The 21416-nt window shown below is 59.2% G+C and overlaps 1 protein-coding gene across 1 annotated transcript; it reads left to right on the plus strand.

Annotated features, from left to right (window-relative positions):
• Positions 1–6293: 6293 nt before the first annotated feature.
• On the plus strand, positions 6294–21058 carry SPATC1 (spermatogenesis and centriole associated 1). The gene is given in 5 exon segments (XM_036233183.1): positions 6294–6498; positions 14567–15451; positions 15557–16079; positions 16081–16297; positions 20323–21058. Coding segments are annotated over 5 exon segments (2160 nt in total). The 3' UTR covers positions 20653–21058.
• Positions 21059–21416: the final 358 nt, after the last annotated feature.

Consider the following 21416-nt stretch of genomic DNA (forward strand, 5'->3'; position numbering starts at 1 on the left):
TCTCCCCGATGCACCCACATGAGCCCTTTCGGGCAGCCCCTCCCCGTGCCTCCCCGGCGGCCCCGTGGCTGCCATCACCCTCCACCGCCCTCGCCCTGGTGAGCGGCTGCCCGCCTGTTGAATGCAGACGTGTCAGGGACTTCCGCTGAAGGGCGCTGACCCAGCCAACTATTCCGAGGCCAACGAAGGCTAATTTATTCTTCAATAAAAAGTGTTTATTTACGTCTGTAATAAAAAAGGCTATTCTTGATTTCAAGCCTAAACGATAAAGTGTGCACGTCCCCATAGCACTCCCTGCCCTGAAAAGCCACACTGCCACTGGTGCCTGTTAAAAATCACAGTCGGAGGCAGCACAGGACCCCAGCTTGCCGAACGCCCAGCACAGGTGCCCTGTGCCACCTGCCCAGCGTCTCTGAACAGGAAGTGTCTTCAGAACAGGAACTACGACCTGCATATTGGACACCCAGGTCAGCCAGCACCTGGTGCAGGGCCAGGCACACCACAGGCGAACGCATGAACTTGACAAGCAGGAGCCGCACGGCCACTAACGGTCCCAGGATAGGTGACAGAGAAGGCTGTGGACTTCTGGACTTATGCTCAGTGCCACGTGGTGGGCAGGCAGTCAGGAGTGTGGGCAGCAAAGTTAAAAGCCTAAGGGAATCAGGGAGGCACAGTTGGGGGAACCAGGTGGAAGGGAGAGAGGCTGCATGGGGGAGGGGTGGTGGAGGCAGGTGTGGGCGGCCATGAGTGCCAAGGTCCGGAGTCCAAGCCTGCTGCAGGCGGCGATGGAGCGCTGGAGTCTTCCAGGAGGAGCCCAGAGTGCTCTGAGTGAAGGCGGGAAGCCAGCGAGGGCCACAGCGATGGTGCAGGCAGGGTCCGGCTGGGGCAGCAGGAGGGGGAGGGGAGGCGCGAGGGACGGCCGGTCCCCAAGGTGGCCCCTGCCCATCCCAGCAGCAGGCTGGCAGGCACGGGAGCCCATTCAGGAAGCAGGACGCGGCGCCCTCACCTCCACCTCCTCGACTGCCACCCTCTCCAGTGAAGGGTCCTCAGTCCCTGAAGCACACAGACGTCACCCACTCCCCAGCCTTCGGGCTCCTGTGCAGCCCCTCCCTCCCTTGAAGTTGCGCCCCACCCCCTTCCACGTGCAGCTCTTCCCCGGGCCAGGAAGGCTGCTCGGAGGGCGGCTCCAAGTCCTCCTGTCACCGCCCGCCGGCAAGGGCCAGGGGCACTTCCCTTCCCGCTGTACCCTCCACATGCCTTTCTCCGGCATCAAGGCCACGACGGCCTCCGGCCTCGCAGCAGAGCCCGCCCTCCCTGGCTCTGCAGAGACAATGCCACACCCCTGCCCAAGCCCTTCAGAGGACTGTCAAGCCGGAGCTCACCCAACGGACCTGGGCCCAGGCTCCCAGTCTGCACACATAAAATCGCTAGATAATATTTTTACACTTATAAAGACACATAGCTGAGCAGAAATATCAGACATAAACGTGAAGAGAGACCTTCAGCCAGGCTGTGGGATTTAGAGGGTGGCATTAAGGAAACTAGGCCTGGCTCTCAGGGCCCCCTAGAGGAATGGGCCCGGATAGACCGCGGGCCCTGGACTGGCAGCCTGGGGGCCCCACGAGGTCCTAAGGACTGAGCCCCACCAAAACCAAAACCACCACCCAGCCCCGGCCCAGTTCTGCCCCCAAGGCTGAAGGCCACAGGCCACACTACCTGCCTGGCAGAGGGCAGGAGAAGACAAGGCCACCCTGGACCCCTACAGCATGTATCGCGGTTACCAGTGAAACTTGCAAGGCATTTCAAAAGGCAGAGTGATGTGACTGGAATCCAAGAGGAAAAATGAGAAGACGGAAACAGACCTCGAGGTGACTCAAAGACCGGAGCTAGCGAAGAGAGAGGCTGTAAAGTAAATGTGACGAGGGCGGGCGACTGGGGAGACACGGGTAGCAGGGAGCACTTCCCCAGGGGGTTGGGTTCCCTGAAAGGACTCAAACTGAGCACCTCGAAGGAAGAATACAATTTACTGAAAGATAAAAGTGGGTCTCACAACTGCGGAGAGAAGTCGGAAAAGGATCAGTGAACCGAAAGGCCAATAGGAAACCCCCAAACTCACAGGGAGAGGGGAGGGAGGGCGGGGAGAAGGCAGAAGACAGCGGGGAGAGTAAAAGATGCGCACGGGAGGCCAGAAGCGCGGCGGAGAGGGGCCTGGAAACCTCCGGAACCAGACCCGTCCAAGCCGCCACGGAAGAGGCCGTGCTGACCTCCTCAAGTCCCCCAATTTATTTGACGAGCTCAGCGTCACAGTCTGAACTGTGTCCCCCACCTTTCATATGCTGGAGTCCTAACCCCAAGACCTCAGAATGCGACCTCATTCGGAAACTGAGTCTTTGCAGATGTCACTGGTTAAGATGAGTCCTGCTGGAGTAAGGGGCCCGCAGGCCCGTGAGCCTGGCGCCCTGTGCAAAGGGAAATGTGGACACAGATGTCCTTTCCATGTCTGGCCACCGCGGCGAGAGGAGCGGCACCACGAACACACATGGGCACCGGGCGGGCGTGCCAAGTGGCGGGAAGGCACGAGGACTTCCGCCAGGCGGGGCCGGCTCACCGCAGGTGGCCAGACGTTCCTCAAAACTCACCCAATTGTTCACTTAAAATGGGTGCATTGTATGACATGAAAATTATGCCTCAATCAAGCTGATTTTTTTTTTAAATGAATGTGACCAAAAGGTTTACAAAAGCCTTTCCTCTTCTGCATGTGAATTTGACCCTTGACTAATTCTCTAGCTGTGTCCCTGGTCACCGTCATAAAGGTGATAAAGGCGAACCGTCAGCAACTGAACTAGATGATGCCCTTACAGTAAAAGTCCCCCTACTGGTGAGTGGCATGAGGACAGGGAGGGAGCCACACGGAGCCGCGGCGCCTGGTGCCTGAGGGGCTGCGGCCACGCGGGCCGGTCCGGGTGTGTGTCCCGCGTGCTCCTGTGTGGTCGTGGTCCATTCGGCTGGGGTTTTGCTTCTGTTCTCACCTACCATTTCTCGTGGACAAACTGCACATAAACCAACGACCTTTGCCTTATGCTCAAATTGTTCCTGGTATACCGATCATGTTGAAACAAATTCATGTTTTCAGAACAACTACTATAGCAAAATTGTGAGTTTTTTGGAGGTGGGGGATGCCCTCCAATCACCAGCTTTTTCAGTACACAACAAACTGAGATCCACGACTGCCCAGAGGAGGGCGTTCACCTACGTCATAAGCTGAAGCACAAGGACCCAGACGACCGAAGACAGGTTCTGGCCTCAGAAGCCTCCAGTGTGAAGAATGTCGGCCTGAACGCTGTGTGGAAGATGCTGAAGAGAGGGGTCGTCACGGGGTCTGAGCACTGCCTGGCCTGAGCAGGTGTCCACCGCCTACCCAGCAAACGAGCCAGCTACAGGCGAGCCGGGCCTTCCTCTATGAGCGCCCACACAGGCCCCAAGTCTCAGAAGTCCACAGTCATGTGCAGGCGCCGACCTCAGCACTTACCTTCCGATGTCGCCTGACCCTAGGACAAACTGAGGTGCATGTGATCCCCACTACAGCCTGTGGCGACCTCACATCCCCAAGCCCCCCAGCCGGCAAGAGGCAAGCTAGGCTTTAAACACCGCTCTCCAGATGGAGGCCTAAAGCTGGGCCCGTCTGTCGCCTGCCACTCCCCTCTGTGTTCATGTGGAAATTCCTTTTGAAGGGTCTGTTCCATTTGGGCTGAGCCGAAGGCTGGGGAGGAAGAGGGCCGACTTTCTTGTTCCCTCGTTCCCTCGTGAAGCTGGGGCAGCGTCTGGCTCAGCCATCCCAGAGCAGAGGGCAGCCGTGGTGTGGCGCGGGGCCGGCTCGCAGGGCAGCACTGGGTGGGCACAGGCCTGCTCAGAGGAGCCCGTGAGGAGGGGCTGGCGCCCACAAAGGCACGAGGCCCCTGGTGAGCTGTGGAGGGGAATGGCGGGGCAGGACATGAGGGGCGAGCAGGGCCCTCGGGGCGGGGGTGGTGGCCACGAGGGCCGTGACAGAGGTGCCCTGCAGCCCTCGGCCCACAGATCTCGATCGCCATCGTGACTGGACGTTAGGAACTCTGCCCACTTCTCTCCACGTCCGTGGCATCACTGGCACTGGAGCCACCCTCGTCACTTGCTCAGATGACTGTGGTGGCTCTGCCCCCTCCAATCCACTCCCACGGCCCCTCCCGTAGAGCCCTAGGGTTCCCCAAGGCCCCTCGGAGGGAGGGCAACGTCGGCGCAGGCCACGAGGCCCGCCAGGGCCGGGCCCCAGCCCCCCACACGCGTGCTCCCGGACTGCGGCCCTGCCGGCTCCTTCCACGCAGCACCGCCCTGCAGGTCCCCATGGCCGGGCCCTCTGCCAGGAAGCCCTTTCCACTGCAGACACCCCTCCATGCCATCCCCGTCACCACCTCCTCGCAGACTGCACCCGCTCTGAGCACCACGCGCAGCCGTCATCACAGCAGCCACTGGACACTTACATGTGATGATCCCACTCACAGCTGTCCCCACTGTACTGTGACAGGCACTGAACCCCCAGTGCCTAACACAACGCCTGACACACATTTGGTGCTCAATACATGTTTCTGGAGAAAAGCAGCACGGTACTCAGGGAAAGAGAGACGGTGCCTCGGTCAGAGTTCCTACGTGTTAAAAGGTTTGCTCGAGGCCTTGGCTCACACGACTGCGCAGGCTGGCGAGTCCGAACCTGCAGGGCGGGCCAGCAGGCTGGAAGCCCGGGAGGGACCTGGGACAGCACCTCGAAACCTTCCTCCTTCCCTGGAAACCGCAGTGGTCAGCTCACGCCTTCCGCTGATTGGACGAAGCCCGCCTGCAGCATCGGGAGTAGCCTTTACTTAACGCCAACCAACCGTAGCTGCTAGTCACATCTAGAGAATACCACTGCGCAGACACGGGACCACAGCCCAGCCAAACTGCCACACGAAACGGAACCTCCGCGGATGGTAAAGACGGCACCGACCCGAGGAGAGGCCCACGGTGGGGCAGGACTGCGGCGGAGGCGCCCGGGAAGGCCAGGCGAAGCCTATTTCCACACCGTAGGAAGGCCCAGAGGGATGCTGGGGACCGGGTGTGGAGCGTCTGCTCCGTGCGGAGGGCTCGGCCTGATGCCCAGGACGCCTCGGCCAGGACTGCAGCCTGGGCGTCACGGGCGGGGGCCTATTGTGAGGTCCGGGTGGAATGCTCATCTCCAGCCCCGTCCTTGCCCCACCCGACTACCAGAGTGTGCCCGCGGCTTGTCCTTGGCCTTCACCGTCCCCTCCTGCCTGTGAGCATAGGCCCACAGAGCCAGTGGAGGTCCTGAGCACGTGGCTCGGCCGACTCCCAAGGCCAGGCCCGCAGAGCCCTCTGCGTAGGCTGCTCTAGGGAAATGGACCGTGGCAGGGACTCAGAGATCTGTGTTCTCAGAAGCTGACAAGGGACACGGCCAGGCTCTAGAAGGACCTCCGTCAGGGAGGCCAGGGAGCAGGAGGACGGAGGTGTGGCGTGGGTGGGCACTGCCAGGGGCACCTGGAAGGTGGGGCTCCAGTCGCCCGAAATGGAAACGCCAAGCGACAGGAAGCTCGGCGCTCAGACAGGGGGCCCGGGCTGGCAGTCAGGCCACGCTCTGAGCACCTGGGGTCGGCAGAAAGCAGGGCCCGGTGTCCAGGCGTCCAAGGCAGAACGGCCGCAGGAGAAAGCTGCCAGCCTGCCATCAGGAGTGGCCGAAGGCCTAAGGAAAGGGCGCCTTGACCAGGAAGGAGGTGATAACTCCACCCAACAGCTCCCCACTGACCACCTGCCCATGCGGCACCAGGCCCTGGGTGGGTACTGGGGAGCCCCACAGTCCCTGCCCTCCACCTAAGTGAGCAGAGCAGCATTAGCTAAGCAGACGGAGCTGGGTAAGTGCCGTGCCAGAGCCCGCGTCTGCGGGGGCAGCCTAAAGCACAGTGCTTAGCTTGCCACAGGCGTGACAAAGCTTCACAGAGGAGGCACCGTGAGAGCGAGGTCGGCTAAACCGAGCAGGGGTCAGCACGGGCCGAGGCAGGGCCTGCCCCCGGGCCCGGAGGCACGAGAGCTGAGCCCGCTGGAGCAGAGAGGCCAAGGAGGGCACTGCCTCTGACCTCACAATACCCACTGGGCCAGCCTTGCGACTTGCAGACTCTGGCGCCCTCCTCCAGCCCGGGCAAGGCCCGGGGCCCTGGGCAGCCTCCAGGTGCAGTGCCCTCGGGCGGGCTGCACCGTTCCCGCTGCCCTGGGGCATGTCTCTACTTACCAATTATGAGGGGCTTCGGCATCAGATCGAGAGGCTGGTGCGGGAAAATGAGGAACTGAAGAAGCTGGTGCGGCTCATTCGGGAGAATCACGAGCTCAAGTCAGCGATCAAGACGCAGGCGGGCAACCTGGGCATCAGCGGGCTCAACAACGGGCTTGGCGAGGCGGCAACCGGCCCTTCTCAACGCCAGAGTAAGAGCCTGAGTTCAAGGAGAGTGGGTAGAGAGGGGTGAAGCCGCACCAAAGAGGAGAGACTGAGTGCGGGGGGCTTCGGGGGCCGTGGGGAAAGGGGCATAGATGGCGATGCGTCTGCAGGCCAGAGGCCCCGCCGGGGAGGGGAGGGTGAAGACACAGGGCCTTTGGGATGAAAGGGCAAAACTAGGCACTGGCCCCACCCACTGCTGGTCAGAGCCCCTGCCCACCCTCCCCATCCCCCCCGCCCCACTGAACTTCCAAGCAGCATCACAGACTGCGAATTTCCTGGCTCTGGGACCCAAAAGTGCTGCCCAAATGGGCCCCCTATGTCGCTGGCCCTCAGCCTCCCATCCCCTCTCACCCTTTCACGCCTCTCCCTCTCCCCATGACTCTCCACTCAGAGATGGTCGGGAGGCAACAGACGACTAAAGCTTAAAGGCCCAGGGGAGACACTAGAACTAAAGCTTGAGGTTTGGGACTCGCCGGTGTGTGGCAGAGCCCAGGTGCTGGGGACTCACAGAGTGGGGTCAAACGGAAGAACGGGCAGAAAAGCAGCTGACGTGACGACGGGCAGGGCTGAGCCGGGAGGGCGCTCAGAGGCCAGGAGCCGAGGGCAGCTGCAGGGCTGAGTGGTGATGGGAGCGGAGCGCCGGGAGAGGGGGAACTGTGGGCATTGAAGACACCAGAAGGACAATTTCTGGGGTGGCAAGGTCGCAGGGGGTGGCAACAGGAGTCAGTGGCTGTCACGGTGCGTGGGTGGCTTTACGTAGGGCTAGGAGGTGACGGAATGCTGGTGGCGGTTACATCCACATCCTGCCACCCCCCCCATCTGTCCCGTCCTGAAGGAGGCTGTGTGCCCTCCCATTCAAGGTGGGCTTCTCCGACATGTCCGGAGCCCATGCACTCCGGCGGTGGCCCACCCTGCCACAGGCCCTGCACCTCGCTCTGCCTGCGGTCCCCACCCTCCCCGGCCGGTTCACAGTCAGATGTGAGACCACCCTTCTTTCCTAAGAGGAGGGCGCCGCTCTGTTAGTCTCTGCCACTTAGGCCTCTGCAGCTTGGCAGTGGACCACTGTGCCGTCCAAGGAAGGTCACAGGTGGCTTCCTAGGTGCCACACCCTCTGGACCTCTGCATCTGGAACCGATGGCCCTCCTCTTTCTGAGCTCCAGGAGCACCTTCGCCCCCACCCAGCCCAACTTCCTCATGGCTGCCTCCTCTCGGGCCCCACCCCCAATACCTCGCCAGTCCCCCCAACACGTTTCACCCTCAGCTGGCAGTGGGGATCCCCTCAGAGGCTCCTGCAGATCCAGCGAGTCCCTGAACATAGCCCATGCCAGCCTAGACACGGTTCTGGTCAAGTGCCTGTCCTGCCCACCAGGACACCACACCCGCTCGGGTCTGTGCGCCCTCTGCAACCGCGCCACTCAGCTCAAAGCCGCCCGCCCTTACTCTCGAAAGCCGCCTCTGCCCGCTGCCTGCCCGCTGGGTTCTCTGCCACCCAAGCTGGCTGTGGCGTGGGATCTGTCTTTACCGTGCCCTGCTACTGATCACAGGCACATAGGCCCCTCTCATTTGGATGCTTATACCGCTAATGACTCTGAGACAACAGACAGGGCAACAAAACTCATACACACAGGGAAGCGCGACGTTTAAGAAACTAGACTCTGGTTTCCTAGTTCCAGCCTCACCAAGCAAGGCTCGTCACTTTAAGGTTGATTCGTAAGAGAATCCTTGGACCACTTTTGATTCTCCAACTCCTAGGGGTCAAGTTTAGGGGCTAGGAAAGGCTTTCTGGAGGAGGTGGTGAAGGGGGAAGGGGCACTCCAGGAGGAGGGGCAGCTTGGGCAAAGGTCCGGACCTGGGGGTTGCAGGAATGAGAAACAGATCAGTGTGGTTAAAGCCCAGGCTGTGTGTGTGTGTGTGTGTGTGCGCGCGCGTGCGCATCAAGTGTGCAATATGTGTGTGAGAAGGTGTGGGCACGGATGTCGAGTAGGGCACATGAGCATATGTGATGAGAATCACCTGTCTGTTGTCCCTGAGTCATTAGCCGAGGTGTGTGAGCGTGCAATGTGGTGTGCTAGTGTGTGCGGTCCATGAGTGTGTGGTGTGGTGCACGCGTATTGTGGTATGTGTACGAAGTATATGGCGTAGGTACGTAAGCGACCGGGGTGTGCGGTAGGTGCACTATGAATGCGTGAGGACGTTAGTGTGTGGCATGTGTGCTTTGAGAGAGTATTGTATGAGCGTGGGAAAATGTGGGTGGCCGTGTATGAGTGTGTGGTGCGAGTGTGAGAGTGATTATGTGTGCTGTGTGTGACTGTTTTGTGAGCTGCTGTGTGATAGTGTGCGAATGTGCGTGTGTCTTGAGCACGTTTATGCTGTGTGCTAGTGTGTGTGACATTTGTATTTCCGAGTGTATGTGGGAGGTGTGTCGAGGGTTGTGTGTGCCGGGGCCAGTGAGAGGCGAACAACGCAGCTGGAGAGGTCAGCAGGGGTCAGATGGCCAAGGGATCCAAGCGAAATGACGGAGCTCGGACTTGTTCCTAAAAGCAGGAAGCAGACAGTGGTGATTTCTGACAGGAAGTAATCACGTTTGTGCTTCCCCAAGGTCATTCCGGGCACTGTGGGGACACAGTTCAAGGGAGACAAGAGTGAGGCAGGAGGCTGGGTTAGACCGAGGCTCTGCGGTCATCCAGGCAGGAGAGGGGGCGTCCGCTAGCAGAGGCGAGAAACCCATTCAGGTGACTCACTAAGAAAACGAACCGCTTGGAAGCAAGGGATGAAGAAGAGTCCAGAATGCTTCCACGACTTCGGCGGGCATGGCTGGGTGCCGATGGCAGCACCTCCTGAGACTGCAGCCTCTCTGTCCCCAAGCCCTGTGGTTGCCTCAGAGGCTCTTTCTCGGCCACTTCCTCGCCCTGTGACTGGCCTTCCTCACGGGGCCAGGCACTTACTCTCGAGTTGCTCTCCTGACCTCGACCTCCGGTTCCTCTTCCCTTACGCTCTTGTGCACAGTTGCACCCCCTCCACCCTTTGGCCAGACTGTAAGACGTTCACACGACATCCACGTGGAGCGTCTGGGAAGCAGTGTCAGGAGGGGAGGTCAGAAGGGAGGTCACTGAAGGAGGCGAGGCCATCTGAGAAGAGAGTACAGTAGGAAGAGACGAGGGACAAGTGCTGAGTCAGGACAGGTGGAGAAGTTGGCAAAGGGGCACTCACAGACAGGAAAACGGCCGCCGTGTAATGTCACAAGAGACAGCTTCGGAGAGGACAGTGTCGACAGAATAAAGCCTGAGAGATGAAGCAAGAAAAGTTCTACAAAAAAAAGTGCTAACGACTTGGCGTTAACGACCTCGGTCCCAGTGACTTCGACCCTACCATAGGCCAGGGAGGTGAAGAGCGAGCGAGAGAACAAGCGGATAGACGGCCGACACTCAGTTCCCGGGGCGGCCGACACTCAGTTCCCGGGGCGGCCTCTGGAGGAGGCAGCGGCCAGGCGGGGCTGGGGGTCCCGAGCTGCTTTTCGAGATGCCGGAGACTAGAGTGTTCGTATGGGGAGCAGAGGGGCAGAGGGGGCGGTGCCTGGAGCGGGGCCCGGGACTCCAGACCCGGCTTCGGTTTTCCCTGTGAAAATGCCGTTCTCGGAGAGCGGGGCGGGGACAGGCAGGTGGAAAGGTGTAACGTAGGGTGAAAGTGGCCGCAGGAATGAGAGGGGAACCTGGGAAGGCCGTCTGTCTGTCTGTCTGTCTGTCCGGGCAGTGGCCCAAGTGGCGTCAGCACGGCCAGATTCTGCAGGCATGGCCACCTACCGCGTCCACTGGTGCGCGGTTCGGGGCAGGCGGCAGGGCCGACTCAGCAGGCGTTGGGGACCAGGCCCGCTGCCGGCCAGAGAGAAAAGAGAGGCCGGTGTGCCAGGGGTCTGGAGAGGCTGGACACCGGGTGGCCAGGAGGGACCTGGAACCGAGGCGAAGGCGCAAGGCGGTGGTCAGGGGCAGCTGAGCGGGTGCGGCACATCGGGGGAGGGGACCTGCCAGGTGCGGTGGGCGATGGCGTCCGGGGTCAGCGCCGGCAGGCATCCCGCTCGCTAGCGTCCGCGGGGGCAGAGAGCAAATGGGGGCCACCAGAGTCTTGTCACTAAAACGGTGACTCCTCCGAGACAGGCTCCACCCCCTCCCACTCCTCCCTCCTCGGCCGCGGGCCGCGCCTTCTCTCAGGACCTGTCGCCACGCCCCTCACGACGCGTCGCGCTCAGGACCCGCCCCCTGGGGACCCATCGCCATCCTCCCTCTCTTTCTCTCCTCCCGCCTCCCCTGCCCTCTTGGAACCGTGAACTAGAGCCGCCTTCGCTCACAGATTTCCCCTCAGTGGGCCCGGCCTCCTCTTCAGTCCTCCCGCGTGAAAAGCAGCAGCTTCCCGCCCAGCGCTCTAGCTCCGCCCCCATCAGGACCCGCCCCCAGTAGCCCCGCCCAGTGTTCTAGCTCCGCCCCACGGCTTTGGCTCCGCCTCCATCTCGACCTCCTCTGCAATGCGCGGTGCGCCCTATGCTTGGTCTCGGCGAGGTCTCTGGGCCCCAGCGCAACGCCCCCTCCGACCACCCGCGCAGAACACCCGCTGCCTTGGCTGCTTCTCGGTCCTCGCACGGACCCGGGTCTAGGCGGCTGGGTCGCCTCTGCCCGCGCGCGGCCTCTGGCGCGCTGACGTCTGTGTGCGGGACCAAGGGTCCGAGGAGGGAGAGGCGGCGGGCGGTGGGCGGACCCAGGAGGTACCGAGGCTGAGGTGGCTGCAGCCCAGGGCGAGAGGCCAGGCGAGGGAGGTGTCGCGCGGCGGAGGTCAGCACAGTGGAAAGGCGCGAGCGGCCCTGACCTGCGGCACGAGGATAGGAGACCCAAGGGCGGCCGCTCCAAAGTCCTGGACTTGGGCGGGAAGGATGGAGCTGCCCCTGCGAGGAGCAGGTGGGGGAGGAATCAGAAGTTCAGTTAAACAGTAGAAAACACTGTCACCTGCATTTGCGAATCTAAGTAAGACATTTGCTTTTCTTTTCATCTCAATCGTTCGAAGTAACAAACCAAACTTCCTAACCCTGAATCATTCTTACATAAAACAAACAAAAAACATGAATGCATGTATCTAAAGCTCGTTTGAAGGTTCTAATAGTGTACTAAAACCCAGGAAGATTTCAACTCACAAATCGAAATCAATGAAATATGTTATTAAAAAAGTCAGGACAATCGCTTGTACATTTAGCATTAGAGTACACAGCCAGGGGCCCAGAGTCTCCTCAGCAGAGGCTGACCCGCTGGCTCTCGTTGGCTTAGAACACCCCTGTTCGCACCTCGTGGCCTGGCATCAGCATTACTAGTGTTCCCCAAACTCAAGTGTCCCCAACACCCAGCCAGAGATTCCCGCAAGGCTGTTCCTGAGGTTCTCATGGGCGACCCAGATGAGTCACAAACTCTGTGGACATTGTGTTCGTCTGTGATTGATGCCGCCACAGTCATGGCCCTGAGCAGTGGCACAGGCTGCAATACTACCCAGGGGTGCACTTAATTGCACCTCTAAATGCCTGTGACCCCAATAATTTTTTTTTATATAACAATTTTATTGAGATATAATTCCATCCATATAATTCACCCATTTATAGTGTACAATTCAGTGGTTTCTCACATAGTCATAGATAAGTACAAACATGACCACGGTTTTAGAACACTTTCATCGCACCAAAAAGAAACCCTTTAGCCATCACACTTCTGCCACCCACCCCTCCTCAGCTCCAAGCAGCCACTGACTTTCTGTTTTTATGGATTTGCCTACTCTGGACATTCCACGTATATGGAACCATACAGATGTGGCTTTTGTGGCTTTCATTTAACATAGTGTTTTCGAGGTTTATCTGTGTTGTAGCGTGAATCACTTCTTCTAGGTGGGACTGAGAGGGTTGTTTTCATGGATGGATAATATGCCAGAAATGAACACACCATATTTTGTTGGTCCATTCTTCTTTGATGAATTTTTGTTTTCTCCTTTTGGCTATTATGAACAACGGTGCTGCAAACATTCTTATATAAGTTTTTATGTGGATATATTTTCATTTCTCTCGGATATATATATCTAGGAGTGGAATTGCTGGTAATTCTATGTTTACCTATATGAGAAACTGCTAGCTTGTTTTCCAAAGTGGCTGCACTATCTTGCATTCCCACCAGCATTGTATGAGCGTCCCAATTTCTCTGTGTCCTTGATGACACTTACTGTTTGACTTTTTGATTATAGACACTCTAGTGGGTGTGAAGTGGTATCTCGTTGTGATTTTGACTTGCATTTCTCTGATGACTAGTGATGCTGAGCATCTTTTCATGTGCTTATTGGACAACCATATGTCTTCCCTGAGAAACGTCTGTTCAGATCCTTTGCCAATTTTTATTGGACCATTTGTCTTTTTATTATTAAGCCATAAGAGTTCATATATTCCGGATACAAATCCCTTACCAAATATCCGACTTACATATTCCCCCATTCTGTGGGTTATCTTTTCACTTTCTTGCTAGCGTCCTCTGAAGCATAGAAGCTTTTAATTTTGATTAAATACAACTAGTCTATTGTTGCCCATGCTTGGTGTAGTATCTAAATAGCCATTGCCTAATCGGAAGTGGCAGAGTTACTGTTCTATTTTCTTCTAAGAATTTTATAGTTTTTGCTCTTATATTTAAGCCTGTGATACCTTTGAGTTGTTTTGTGTGTGAAGTGAGGTAAGGGTCAACCTTCATTCTTTTGCACGTGGATATCCATTTTTTAAAAAGATTATTCTTTCCCCCATTGAATTGTCTTGACACCCTTGTTGAAATCGGTTCATCACAGATATGTGGGTTTATTTCTAGGCTCCTTATTCTATTCCATGATCTGTACATCTGTTCTTATGCCAGTGCTGCATAGTTTTGGTTTCTGTAGTTCATAGTAAGTTTTGAAATCTGAAAATTAGTTCTCTAACTTTCTTCTTTTTCAGGATTCCTATGGCCATTCTGGGTCCCCTGCAATTTCGTATGAATTTTAGGCTCAGCTTGTCAAGTTCTACAAAGAAGCCAGGCTTGGTTTCTGACCGGGATGGCACTGAATTTGCAGATCACTTTGGGGATTACTGCCATCTTAACAATATTAAGTCTTCTGATCTATGAATATGGGATATTTTTCCATTTATTTAGATCTTCTTTAATTTCTCTTAATAATGTTTAGAGTCTTCAGAGAATAAGTTTTGCATTTCTTTCATAAAATTTATTCCTAAGTATTTTATTCTTTTGGATGCTGTTTTCTTAATTTCCTTTTGGACTTATTTATTGCAAGTCTATGGGACTACAATAGATTTCGTAGATCCCGAGAATCTTGCACTCTTTGTATTCTGAGGACTATACGATGCCTTCAAAGAGTAACATGAATTTTGGATCGCATACGGCCATCTCAGTGGCCACAGCTTATAATAAGATCATTCTATGGACATGTCCCTCTGTGGTCAGATTAAGCTCTCAGTGCTTAGGGACACAGACTCGAGTCTACTAGACCGCGATTCCTGTCCTGATCAATTTTTTTTACTCAAGTTTCACATCTGCTCATATACACATGTTCTTCCTGCTTCTTGGGTACCGTCTGGGGCCCAAGCACTGCTGTAGGCACTGGGACACAGAAGCACACAGAGAAACCCCTGCTCTCATGGAGCTTCCGTCGTAACGGAGGGAGATGGAACAAACCAATAAGTCAGTGCAAAGATCTTGCAGAGGAGTCAACTCGGCCACCCACGCCAGCAGGGCGTCAGCAGCTCAGCGCAGTGGGCACATCTGAGGGGTGGGCAGCTGTGGAAGGTCCCTCTGGCTGGGGGCAGGTGTTCAAACTTGGGAGGACCAAGAGACGGGAGGCCAGGACCTGGTCTGGCGTCCCACTTATGAGGTGAAGCTCAGAGAGGTTGGTCAGCACATCAGAGGCACACGGGCACCTTGGTCCAGGCTCTGCCATGGTGGAGAGAGAGTGCCCTCCCCTAAGGGCCGCGTAGGGTCTCAGTGCTTTCTCTGTATCCCCCAGGTGTCTTCCTGCCCCCATCCCCGGCAGCAGCAAACGAGCCTGTCCTGGAAGAAGTGGGGATTGTGACTCTGGCACCCCTGACCGACATGCTAAAGAACCCGCAGCCCAGCCCCACGGCAGGCTCCATCATGAGCCCCCTGACGGGCCCTCTCAACACGCTGCTGCCCAGCCCAGGGCCCATGTCGCAGAACAGCCAACTCGCCAGCCTCCTGGCAGCCCCCATGGCAGTGCCCGCAGAAGGCACACTGGCCAGCTCCCTGGGCCTGCCCTCGACCGGCCCACTGACTCCAAGCAGCCACCTGACCGGCTCCATGGCAGTGCCCATGGGAGGCACACTGACCAGCACCTTGGGCCTGCCCTCGACCGGCCCCCTGACTCCAAGCAGCCACCTGACTGGCCCCATGGGAGGCACACTGACCAGCACCTTGGGCCTGCCCTCGACTGGCCCCCTGACTCCAAGCAGCCACCTGACCGGCTCCATGGCAGTCCCCATGGGAGGCACACTGACCAGCACCTTGGGCCTGCCCTCGACCGGCCCCCTGACTCCAAGCAGCCACCTGACCGGCCCCATGGCAGTGACCCCAGCAGGCACACTGGCCAGCTCCCTGGGCCTGCCCTCGACCGGTCCCCTGACAGGATCCATGGCCATGCCTCAGAACAGTGCCCTGATGGCCCCTATGACAGGCACAATGGCTGTCTCTCTGGGCAGCCCCCTGCTTACCTCCACGGCTGCCCCTCTAGGTGTCTCTCAGAACCTTCTGGCCGACCCCATGGGCAATGTGGTGCTGTCGGAGGCCCCAAGGGTGCGGCTGGCAGAGTCGCCCCGGAGATACTCCTCTGGACCCCATCCCTCAGCTGGCACGGGGCCTGCTGCCGCCTCCAAAGGTGCAGGAGAAGGGGCCACAGAGGGCCGGGAGGGGGCCCTGCCAGGCTGGGGCTGGTCCTGCCTTGTTCTTACTCTCTCCTCTCTGCCCCACCCCTTGTCACTAGTCTCACTCTCCACCGAGCACCCCCGGCCGACCCAGGACCCGGAGCCCCTCGGCGTGACATTCGTGGGCGCACCCATCCTAACCTCCACCCCTGTGGCCACCGCGGGCACGCCCAGCGCCATGACGGCCTTCTCCTACAGCACTCCAGACACCGGGACCCAGCCTGGTGCCGCCCAGGCTCAAGTGGCTCCAGCCTCTGTCCCGGCCTCCGCCGCCTCCCCGACCGTGGCAGCCCTTCCCTCTGCCCCCACTCCTGCCCCCCAGGCTGCCTCCCACCCCGCCCAGTGCACCCCCCACTCTCCCATCCGGGCGCACCAGTCCCCCACCCGGCCCTCGCCCACCTCCCACTCCCCCCCACGCAACCCCTACTCCCCGCCTCGAACCTCCTCCTCCCCGGCTTCTGTCAATGACACCCGGGGCCCCCGCGGTGCCGCGGAACTCACTCGGAAAAGCTTGCCAGATGTAGAGCGGAAGCCAGCCCACCGCAAGAGCAACAAGTTAACTGACAGCCCCCGAGGTCAGTGCCACAGCCGCTTCCCACGGTTCCAGGGGGGCTGCTGACCACGACTGCTGATCCCCCCTCTACCCTTTGCTGTCCCCAGAGCCGAAGCAGCTGGCTTGGGAGCGGCTGGTGGGGGAGATCGCCTTCCAGCTGGACCGCAGAATCCTGTCCAGCATCTTCCCCGAGCGCGTGCGCCTCTATGGCTTCACCGTCTCCAACATCCCTGAAAAGATCATCCAGGTGTGTGGGGCCGTCTCCCACTCACCGCCAGAGGGCCCGCCCAGGGCACCTGGGTGGAATGGAAGCATGCTGGCCCTAGAGGGGCCGCTGGGGCCCTGCCCTCCAGCCCAGGGACCGCAGCGAGGTGCATCCTGGGATGGAGGAAGCATCGTGCTCAGTCCCGGGGTCCGGCGAGTGTCCAGAGCCTCTCGTAGGGGGAGCCTGGTGTCCCAGCCACGGCCATCCCAGAGGACGGGGCAGGGGAGGGTCCTGAGCACGGTCAGACCTGCACTCGCCCCCTTTGCCACCGCCATGGCGGCCTCGGGCCCCCCCCAGACTGGCAGCGTCCACGTCGTCTCCCCTGCCCTGCCGGTGTCCTCAAGGGTCACTGGGGAGTACTGGGGAGGCAGGTCCTGGGCCTCTGAGCAGGGGGCCGCCTCGTGGCGGGGGCAACCTCAGGCCGGGGTTCAGCAAGCGGCCCACCCAGCCTACTCCCTGAGGGACGCAGAGGACGATGCTTTCCACCGGCCGCGTGCGGCTGGACCCCCAGGGGCCGTTGTCCAGAATGAGCGCATGCGCGCCCATCCCGCCACCACGGCTGCGCGGGCGGGGTCCACGCGCCTGCCGGGGGCGTGCGTGCCACCTCCGCCTGCGGCCGTGCGGGCTTCCTCTGGGAGAACAGCCGTCTGTGCTCCCTGCCACCTCCTCTCAGGCTGTCACCGTCTGTGCACCACAGACCTGGCTGTGGCTGCGCGGGAACGACTCGCGGCGGCGGGCTCGCTGGCATCCGCATCTGAGCTTTCTTTGCGTTAAGGTGCCCTCGGTCTTTAATTTCAATGTGGTCAGAATCACCTGCTTCTCTCTTTACAGTTTGTTGCTTAAGTAAGGCTGGTGCGGTGAGGGGCAAAGGTGAGCCGTCAGTCCCCGCCGCGTGTCCTGCGTGTGCCGCTGGGGACTGCTCGCCGCACCGTCCTCATCACAGGGGGGGACCGAGCAGGAGCATTTCTCTCCTTCTAGATCGTTCTCGGCTCCCCTGGGCCTTCGGTTCTTCAATATGAATTTTAGGATCAGTCTATCAGGTTCCAGGAAAGCCTAGTTCACCTTTCTAGTTTTGCGCTGATTTGCATATCGAATTGGGGACATTTGTGCGTCCCCACCGTGCTGAGTACCCTGCACACCCACCGTTTCTCGCGCTCATGCCACCGGGCCCAGTTTGGCCGTGTTTGGCTGGACCGCCCTTGCCGCGTGTCCAGGACTGCCAAGGCCGCTGCTGCGTCACGAGAGCGGACTGGCCATGGCTGTTCGAAACTTGGCCAGCGACATGGTTAGAAGCACAATACTTATGTCTCTAGTGTGCCGCGTGTGACATCCAGTCGGCAAAAGTCACATTTACTTACGAGCGCGAGTCTAGTTGCCTGCGTGGAAATCAGTAATATCTCCGTGAAGAGATGCCCCACTGTTTGAAAATGCCCATTTAAACGGAAGAGATAAAAACGCATCGAGCTTTGATGGAGGGACTGGCTGCAGAAGTCCCGTGTTCCTGGACTCCCCGGTACTCTACCTGAGAGTCGTCACTTGTGCCGTAGGATTTAAGTCACAGCCCTAAGCGGTAAGTCTAGAGGAGAGGCAGGATGAGGGTGGCGGATTGCATGGAGACGATCGATCTCCGTGTTCGAGGAGGTCGGGAGCTCAGTGCCCGCTGAGCTCAGAGGCCGGTGCCTCCACGGCCGTCCCGGCAGCCTCTGGGAGCCCGCGGCTCTCACCGCGACCTGCTCTGGTCACTCTGCCCAGTGGCCACCATCACCAATCCCAGCGCCATTGGCCCCATTCTCCTCCCATCAGCAACGGCTCTGCTGGGACCATTCGCTTGCCCCCCCCCCCCGAGCTCTAGAGAGGAGGCTCCCCTGGAGCCCAGATGCACAGATGCAGGCGTTGCGACCTCCACGGACACCCTCGGGTGGCCCTCTGCAGGGCCGGGTGCAGGGCGACGTCCAGTCACAGCTGGGGATCATAAGGATGTATGCCGGGCTCGGGGCCATCCCGCCCGCTTGGCCGGACAGTCTGTTGGCTCCCATTCGCATCTGATTCCACGTGGCCCAGCCTTTCGCTTCCTGCCACTGGAACATCTCGGTTTTTCCGCATGTAAACTCCAAATGCTGGTGGTTGCTACACTCCCTAAATCCTACACGGATGCTCTGAACCTGGCCAGATCTGGTACTGTCCAAACCAGGGCTGTTTGCTTCACAGATGCAATCAGATTTATGACTTAAAAGCTCTTAGAGAGCCCCGCGTTCAATAGAGACTGACTGACTTTTTTCACTGAACCTAGCTGTCTTTTTTTCTGAGTTTGCAGAGACAGGTATGCCATTGCTTAAGCCCAGCTAAAAGTTGTCCTGGTGTTCACACCTTCCACCTCTTTCACCCAATGGCAAAGGTCTTCTGCCTTCTGGGGGATGCTCTGAGTTGCCTTCCTTTCGACACCCAACGCCTAGGAGACCCTGAGTTCAGGTGCATCAGTGAGGGTGATGGAGGGTGGTACCCTGTAACTGTGTCCAGCTGGGCCTATGGTGCCCCCTGATACTCTCCAGAGTCCCACTCACTGGCCTGCCAAGAATGTTTTGGATTTTGTGTAATGGTTTTTTTATCTGGCTATCTTGCCAAACCCTCAGTTGTCATAGCCTGTATATCATCTTGGCTTTTCTGTGTAGATAATCGTAACATATATAATTTAAAAGAAGCAGATAATACATCAACTTCATCTTGTTTGATTTGGCTAGAAACACCCACTCCAGCCTCAGAGAGCTTTGGGGAGGGGGGACAGGAGGGTTTGAGGGTGGGAGCTGGGTGCCGAGAGGGTGACCTGCCTTGCAGTCTCCCCCCCCACCCAGCTCCTGGTCTCACCCAGCAAACTGCAGTGCCCCGCAATGCACGTCCCTTCTCTATTCCTCTGAAACACAACTCTGCTCAATGTGGGGCCCACTGAGGTGTCCCGTGGCATTGGGATCCCCACACAGCGGTGCTGACACATTTCCTTTAGTTCCCAGACAGCCCTGTCAGGGGATGTCACAGCAGAGAAACTGAGGCTCGGACCCCGTGAACCAGCTCTCCCTGTGACCCTACTATGTGCTCAGCCCCCTGTCATCTTGCACACCATGCATGCTGTTTCTGGGCACATTCTTTCCCCTGCTGTCCTCGTCCTGCAGATCCAAGCCCAGCCCCCTCAAGTTAGGAAGCAGCCTGGCAGGCAGCTGGGAGACGCTGGGAGGGGGCGAGCAGGTCAGCCCTGGCCCGAGCGCTGGAGGGCTCAGGCAGCGAGATACCCCATCCCACTGCCGCTTAAGACCAGGAACTCTGTGGGTCTGGGGGCGGCTGCGCCTGTGACAGGTACGTAATTTATAGGACCCCGTGCAAATGAAAATACAGGGCTTCCGGTTAGAAATTAGGAAGAACTCCAAGACGGCTACAGCAGAGCATCAAGCCGAGTGCTCTGAACATGGGCTCCTGTGTGCCTGCTCAGGTCACATGTCCAGGAGGCCATGGCAGGAGGGGTGGAGAGCAGGAGGATGTAGTCACTGCCTGGCTGGGGGTCACACGTGAAGAGGTGGTCAAGATGACCCAGCTGTTGCCAGTCCCCATGTCCGGGCGCTGGGAGCAGGCACCCGAGGGGCACAGGATGCCCAGCGCTGAGACGGGGGGCACTTGGCACCAGGCCCGGGGTCATCACGTCAGCATGCGGGATGGGAAGGGACTCCTGCAGGGAGTGTGCAGGCTGCTGAGGATGCAGCCTGGGGGACAGAGGAGGGGCCTGGAGAGAAGGCTGAGAGGCAGCAGGACAGGGAGCCAGGAGCAGGCCTGGGAAAGCCCCCGGTGGTGTGTCTCGGGTCAGCGGCCCCTCACCGTTGCTTCATCTCAGACTCCCAGCCATGCCCCTTCTTCAGTCCCTCATGGTCTCAGCTCAGTCCTGGATCCCTGGCGGCAGGTGGAACAGGTGGTGGGGCTTCGGAAACTGCCCCTCGCCTGCCCACGTCCCCTTGCTCTCCCCTCAGGCCTCCCTGAACCCCAGCACCCACAAGCTGGATGAGGAGCTGTGCCAGACGCTCACACAGCGCTACGTGAGCATCATGAACCGGCTGCAGAGCCTGGGCTACAACGGGAGGGTGCACCCGGCGCTGACCGAGCAGCTGGTGAACGCCTACGGCATCCTGCGGGAGCGGCCCGAGCTGGCCGCGTCTGAGGGTGGCTCCTACAGCATAGAGTTCTTGCAGCACGTGCTGGTGGAGACCGTGCACCCCAACATGCTCACCGATGCGCTGCTGCTGCTCTCCTGCCTCAGCCAGTTGTCACATGATGACGGCAAGCCCATGTTCATCTGGTGATGCTGTCCCCACCAGCCCAGGCTGGCTCTGCCCTGCTGCCTGGTGCGAGGCCATTAAAGCTTCCCACAGACGCTGGCTGCTGGGCCTGCGGGCACTCCCGGCTGTGCCACCGCCTCGGGCGGCTCCAGCGCCCCCTCCCCCGTGCCCCTTCGTTTGGCCTGCCCGGGGCCAGGGGCAGCTGTCTGGTCATGGGGGTGACCTAGCAGTCAGGGCAGCAGGAGCCCCAGAGACTTGGAGAAGAACAGGAAGCGGGGAAGGAGCCGAGCTGGCAGGGAGGGTCATGGTGGTGCCAGCAGCACTGGAGACTCACGCAGAGCTGAGGCCCGGGCGCGGGGTGGAAGGCAGAGGTGGGAGTGAGACGAGGAAGTGGGAGTCCCTCCTCCCGTGCTAGGCAGGGGTGAGGAGCGGGGAGTGGGGGCTGCTGTGGCCTCACTGAGGGCAGGGAGACTGGAGAAGGGGGGACCAGGAGAAAGCCTCATTCGATCCTGGGCGCGGGGCAGCCCAGGGAGACAGGGCACTTCCCCAGGCACCTGTGGGTGGGGAAGAAGAGGCAGTTTCACAAGGTGCTGGGACCTGGGGTGGGAGACCCAAGCAGGCAAGGGCACGACCGGCCTGCCGCAGGGTGGGAAGCGTCAGGACAGAGCAGGGCAGGGCGGAGGTGGGATGGGGCTGGAGGGGGCACCGGGAGGTAACCCGTAGGCTCCGACGGGCAAGGGCTTGTGGATGGTGCAGGAGGCTAAGGGGCACGGGCTGGGATGGTTGTC

The sequence above is a fragment of the Rousettus aegyptiacus genome, unplaced genomic scaffold (genome assembly GCF_014176215.1).
Source record: "Rousettus aegyptiacus isolate mRouAeg1 unplaced genomic scaffold, mRouAeg1.p scaffold_m13_p_15, whole genome shotgun sequence".
NCBI lineage: Eukaryota > Metazoa > Chordata > Mammalia > Chiroptera > Pteropodidae > Rousettus > Rousettus aegyptiacus.